This window comes from Hyaena hyaena, unplaced genomic scaffold (assembly GCF_003009895.1).
Source record: "Hyaena hyaena isolate Hyena2069 unplaced genomic scaffold, ASM300989v1 scaffold_2231, whole genome shotgun sequence".
NCBI classification, from domain to species: domain Eukaryota; kingdom Metazoa; phylum Chordata; class Mammalia; order Carnivora; family Hyaenidae; genus Hyaena; species Hyaena hyaena.
Genome location: NW_024082800.1, coordinates 3,513 through 9,983, shown reverse-complemented (window position 1 = coordinate 9,983; position 6,471 = coordinate 3,513). Strand labels below are relative to the sequence as shown.

Genomic DNA, 6,471 nt, shown 5'->3' with positions numbered 1-6,471 from the left:
AAAAAATTTGGAAAGACTACAAATACTTGGAGCTGAAAGGCTGTCTTATTAAAGAATGCATAGGTTAACCAAGAAATTAAAGAGGAAATTTAAAAGTATATGGAAACCAATGAAAATGAAAAGACAACAGTCCAAAACTTCTGGGATGCAGTAAAGATGGTCATAAGAGGGAAGTATATAGCAAACTAGGTCTTCCTAAAGAAGGAGGAAAGGTCTCAAATATACAACGTAATCTCACACCTAAGGGAGTTGGAAAAAAGAACAGCAAATAAAGCCCAAAACCAGCACAAGAAGGAAAATAATAAAGATTAGAGCAGAAATCAATTATCTTGAAATTAAAAAAACCCAGTAGAACAGATCAATAAAACTAGGAGCTGGCTCTTTGAAAGAATTAACAAAATTGATAAACCCCAGCCAGATTGGTCAAAAAGAAAAAGGAAAGGACCCAAATAAATAAAATCACAAATGAAAGAGGAGAGGTCATAACCAACACGGCAGACATACAAACATTAATAAGAGAATATTATGAGGAATTATATGTCAACAAATTCGACACCTGGAAGAAATGGATCAATTCCTAGAAACATATAAACTACGAAAACTGAAACAGGAAGAAATAGAAAATTTGAACAGACCCATAATCAGTAAAGAAACTAAATCGGTAATCAAAAATCTCCACATCAACAAGAGTACAGGGCTAGATGGCTTCCCAGGGGTAATTCTACCAAACATTTGAAGAAGAGTTAAATCTATTCTTTTGAAGCTATTTGAAAAAATAGAAGTGGAAGGAAACTTCTAAACTCATTCTATGAGGCCAGCATTATCTTGATCCCCAAACCAGATAAAGAATCACTAAAAAAGGAGAATTACAGACCAGTTTCCCTGATTAACATGGAAGCAAAAATTCTCAACAAGATACTAGCAGATCAAATACAAGACTACATTAAAAGCACTATACACCATGATCAAGTGGGATTTACTCCTGGGCTACAGGGCTGGTTCCATTTCTGCAAATCATCCAACATGATACATCACATTAATAAAAGAAAGGATAAGAACCACATGATCCTCTCAATAGATGCAGAAAAAGCATTTGACAAAGTACAGCATCCTTTCCTGATTAAAAAAAAAAAAAACCTCAAGAAATTCAGGATAGAAAGAGCATACCTCAACAACATAAAGGCTATATACAAAAGACCTACAGCTAATATCATCCTCCATGGGGAAAAACTGAGAGCTTTCCCCCTATGGTCAGGAACATGACAGGGATGTCCCCTCTCACCACTGTTGTTAAACATAGTAGTGGAAGTCCTGGCCTCAGCAATCAGACAGCAGAAAGAAATAAAAGGTATATAAATTGGCAAGAAAGAAGTCAAATTTTCACTCTTCACATATTACATGATACTCTATGTGGAAAACCCAAAAGACTCCACCAAAAAAATTGCTAGAGCTCATACAGGAATTCAGCAAATTCACAGGATGAAATCAACATACAGATATCATTTGCATTTCTACACACCAATAATGAAGCAGCAGAAAGAGAAATCAAGGAACCAATCCCACTTACAATTGCACCAAAAACCATAGGTACCTAGGAATAAACCTAACCAAATAGGCAAAAGATCTGTACATTGAAAAGTAAGGAAGCATATGAAAGAGATTGAAGACGACACAAAGAAAAACGTTCCATGCTCATGGATTGAAAGAGCAAATAGTATTAAAATGTCAAAACTACCCAAAGCAATCTACACATTCAATGCAATCCCTATCAAAATAACACCAGTATTCTTCACAGCACTAGAATAAACTATTCTAAAATTTGTATAGAACCAGAAAAGACCCTGAATAGCCTAAGTAATGTGGAAAAAGAAAATCAAAGCTGGAAGGCATCATAGTTCTAGACTTCAAGCTGCATAATAAAGAAGGGGGGAAATAGTGGGGGGAGAGGGAGGGAGGCAAACCATGAGAGATTCTTGAATGCTGAGAACAAACTGAGGACTGATGGGTGTGGGGGGGGAGGGGGGGATGGGCATGGAGGGGGGTGATGGGCATGGAGGGGGGTGATGGGCATGGAGGAGGGCACTTATGGGGATGAACACTGGGTGTTGTATGGAAACCAACTTGACAATAAACTATTTTTAAAAAAAAAACTGTAGTCCTGAAGACTGTTGGGTACTAGCACAAAAACAGACACATAGATCAGTGGAACAGAAGAGAGAACTCAGAAATGGGCCCACAAATGTAGAAATGGGCCCACTAATCTTTGACAAAGCAGGAAACAATATCCAATGGAAAAAAAAGACAGTCTTTTTAGCAAATGGTGCTGGGAAAACTGGACAGTGATATGCAGTGATATGGGACACTTTTTTACACCATACACAAAAATAAATTCAAAATGGATGAAAAACCTAAATGTGAGACAAGAATCCATAAAAATCCTAGAGGAGAAAACAGGCAGCAACCTCTTTGACCCTGGCCACAGAAACTTCTTACTAGATACGTCTCTGAGGTAAAATGAACTATTGGGACCTCATCAAGAAAAAAAGCTACTAATCTTTTGTACTTTGCTTATTCATCCTTCCTTCCTTCCACTCAATCACTAATCTCTTTGCTATTTCATAGTTTTGCCTTTTCTAGATTATCATATAGTAAGAATCATAGAGTATGTAGCCATTTCAGTTTATTTATTCCTACTGAAAGACATCTTGTTTCCTTCCAATTTTTGTCAATTAAGAATAAAGCTGCTAAAACATCAAAAAAAAAAAAAAAGCTACTGCATAGTGAAGGAAACAATCAACAAAATTAAAAGGTAACTAATGGAATGGGACAAGATATTTTCAAACGACATATCGGATATAAAGTTAGTTTGAAAAATCTATAAGGAACTTACCAAACTCAACACTCAAAAAACAAGTAATCCAGTGAAGAAATGGGCAGAAGACATGAATAGACACCTTTCCAAAGAAGACATCCAGATGGCCAACAGACACATGAAAAGATGGTCAACATCATTCACTCATCAATCACTCATCATCAGGGAAATACGAATCTCAACCACAATGTGACACCACATCACACCTGTCAGAATGGCTAAAATTAACAACTCAGGAAACAATGGACATTGGCAAGGATGCAAAGGGTATACTTTGGCACTGTTACTGGGAATGCAAACTAGCACAGACACTCTCGAAACACTATGGAACTGTCTAAAAGAATTAAAATTGGATTTACCCTATTAGCCAACAATTGCACTACTAGGTATTATCCAAAGAATACAAAAATGCTGATTCAAACAGGCAAATGCACCCCAATGTTTATAACAGCGCTATAGCCAAATTATGGAAAGAGCCCAAATGTTCATCAACTGATGAATGGATAAAGAAGATGTGGTATATATATATATATACAACGGAATACTACTCGGTGATCAAAAAGAATGAAGTCTTGCCATTGGCAACAATGTGAATGGAACTGGAGGGTATTATGCTAAGTGAAATCAGTCAGTCAGAGAAAGACAAATAAATGATTTCACTCATAGGTGGAATTTAAGAAAACAGATGATCATAGGGAAGGGAAGGGGGAAAAAAGATAAAAACAGAGGGATGCAAACCACAAGAGACTTATCTACAGCGAACAAAGTGAGGGCTGCTGGAGGGGAGGTGGGTGGGAGGTGGGCTATATGGGTGATAAGCATTAAGGAGGGCACTTGTGATGAGCACTAGGTGTTGTATGTAAGCAACAAATCACTAAATTCTACTGAAGCCAAAAGCCAAGGCTACACTGTATGTTAACCACTTAAATTTAAATAAATTTTAAGAATAAAAAATAGTCTCTCTCTCTCTTTCCTTCCCCCTTCTCTGCTCATGTGCTCTGGAAGGAAGGAAGGAAGGAAGGAAGGAAGGAAGGAAGGAAGGAAGGAAGGAAGGAAGGAAGGAAGGAAGGAAGGAAGGAAGAAGAAGGAAACTTTCCTCCACCTAAGGAGCTCCACTTCAGCTCAGCTGAAACTGCATGGAACAGAGACAAGCTACACTCACCAAACTCAAACAAATGGCAGATACATTCATGAAAAAAATAAAGGATTGCCAGTGTTATGGTGTACTAGGTATGCAGGTGGTTGGCTACTCAGGAGCAGATTTTTTTTTTTTAAAGACCTTACAAAACCACATAGAACAATTTATTCATTGAGCAATTTATTCTTGAGGGTTCCCTGGATATTACAACAATAGAAATGAATAATCTTATTCAGAGCCCAGCAAACTACAGCTCACGGGTCAAATCCAGTCCACCACTTGTTCGTATAAATAAAGTTTTATTGGAACAAACCCACATCCATCCATTTGGGTATCCTCTATGGCTGCTTTTGCACTACGACTGGAGTATTAAGTAGTCATGGCAGAGATCACACAACTTGCAACCTGCAAAATGTTTACTATTTGGCCTTTTGCATAAAAAAGTTCAAAGATCCCTGATCTTATGTAGAGACACTATCAGATCTTGACTGTGAAGGAGAGATTTGGGATATAAATATAAGAAATATAGACAAAGAGTGTCACTCAATCAGGGGATTAGTGTCACTGTATATTACCTGTGTGAATAGCAGCTCTGATAGAATACATGTGCCAAGCACACTACGGACTTTATTGTACATAATATTCACAACTATCATTTGAAGTAGGAACTCTTATACAGTCATTCTGCTGATGGAAACATTAAGGCTTAGAGAGGGAGAATATAATGTTTGGAACAAAGAATAAACACCTATATCCACTACCAAGCCAGATCGCACCGAATTATCCTACAAAATGCTGGAGGGGTTTGAGGGAGTGTGGACTCAATTTTGCATACCTCTCCTGGGTTCCTGAACTGGGCCAGTCTACTGTCTGAAATCCTCATTTGCAAGTGCAGTAGTAACTATCCAAAATTTTGGTGTGGACAGGCCCTTGAGGAAAACTGAAGGGCCCAGCTGAGCTCCCACCCAGAAACCAGCACCAACTACCAGTCATATAAGCGAGGCCATTTTGGAACTCCCAGACATCCCATTGCCCCCACGAAACCATGCAGTCACCCACAGAGTCATGAGCAAGCAGAAAGAGATGTTTGTAAGCCACTCTGTCCAGGATATGTTGACATCCATTAAAAGCCCTCAGCATGGCTGGGAGCATTACCTGTACACCTGAAACCCTCTGATTTCTCAGGGATCCACCTTTTCGCAGCAGGCAAAACAAACCCAGGCAGGCAGGAGCAATGGAATTCTCCTGGGGTGTTGGTACAGATGGAGTTGAGGCCACAAAGAGTGGAGTTCCTGGCACATTCGTCCACATCTAAGCAGAAAACGAGGCTAAGTCAACAGGATAAAGGACACTGAGGCCGTGGCGGTGCACTGCCCCATCCTGGCCGAAGCCAGCGGTTTCCCTGTTCTGCACGCGCCCTCATAAACACTGCTGATGGGAGGCGCAAAAAGCTATGACGATGACCCATACAAATCTTGTGATGAGGCTCTCCACACCTCGGGATAAAATCCAAACTCCTCACTAGAACACAGGAGACTCTGAGAGTCTGGACCCACCTGAGCTCACCTAGCTCTTTTTTTCCTTTTGAATCCCTTAGTGATTACTGATCCAGATTCACTGATTGCCTGTGGGTCCATGAAGGCTCATTGTCTGCTCCCTCAGCCTTGAACTCACTTGACCTCTTGTTCCTTGACAAATCTCAGTGCCTCCCCCTAGGAAATGCGATGTTATCAATAACGATAACTGAGAGTCATCCAAGTGGAGGGGTGGACAGCCTGGGCTTAAAGCTTGGCACTGTCCCTACTGGCTGTGTGTTACTGGGTGCTGAAGGCTGAATTATGTCCTCCCAGATTCGTACATTAAAGACCTAACATTCAATGAGATGGTATCTGGACAAAGGACGTTTACAAAATGATTGATTAGGTTGATGATGAGTCATGAAGGTGGATTAGTGTCCAGGGGCACCTTTGTGCTCAGTTAATTGAACTTCCGACTCTGGATTTCATCTCAGATCATGATCTCACAGCTGGTGAGTTCAAGCCCTGCACTGGGCTCTGCACAGACCATGTGGAGCCCACTTGGGAGTTTCTCTCTCCCTCTCTCTTCCTCTCTCACTCCCTGTCTCTCTACTCCTTCTGCATGCTCGGGCTTGCTCGCTCTCTCTCTCGCTCTCTCTTTCTGGCACTGTCAAAAATAAAGAACTAAACATTGATAATTGGGACTAGTACCCTTAAAGGAAGAGGAAGAGACACCAGAGCTCACTGTCCATGAGGACCCAGAATGAAGTCAGTCATCTGGAAGCCAGAAGGACAGCCCTCTCCATAACCCAACTGTGCTCTCAGAGTCCAGCGTCCACAAGGACAGAAAATAGATCTCAATGTAGAAACCACCCTGCCTGCAGTGTTTTGTTCTGGTGGCCCTGAACTGACAATGCACTGGGCAAGATAGTTCACCTGTGTGT

At 40.5% G+C, this 6,471-nt stretch overlaps 1 protein-coding gene across 1 annotated transcript in view; it reads right to left on the bottom strand.

Annotated features, from left to right (window-relative positions):
* LOC120227307 (adhesion G protein-coupled receptor E1-like) overlaps positions 1–6,471 on the bottom strand; it is a gene marked incomplete at its 5' end in the record, with an annotated part of 51,982 nt that overhangs the window by 42,057 nt on the left and 3,454 nt on the right. The window contains 1 exon segment of the mRNA XM_039225451.1: positions 5,166–5,321. Coding sequence (XP_039081382.1) covers positions 5,166–5,321 — 156 coding nt within the window.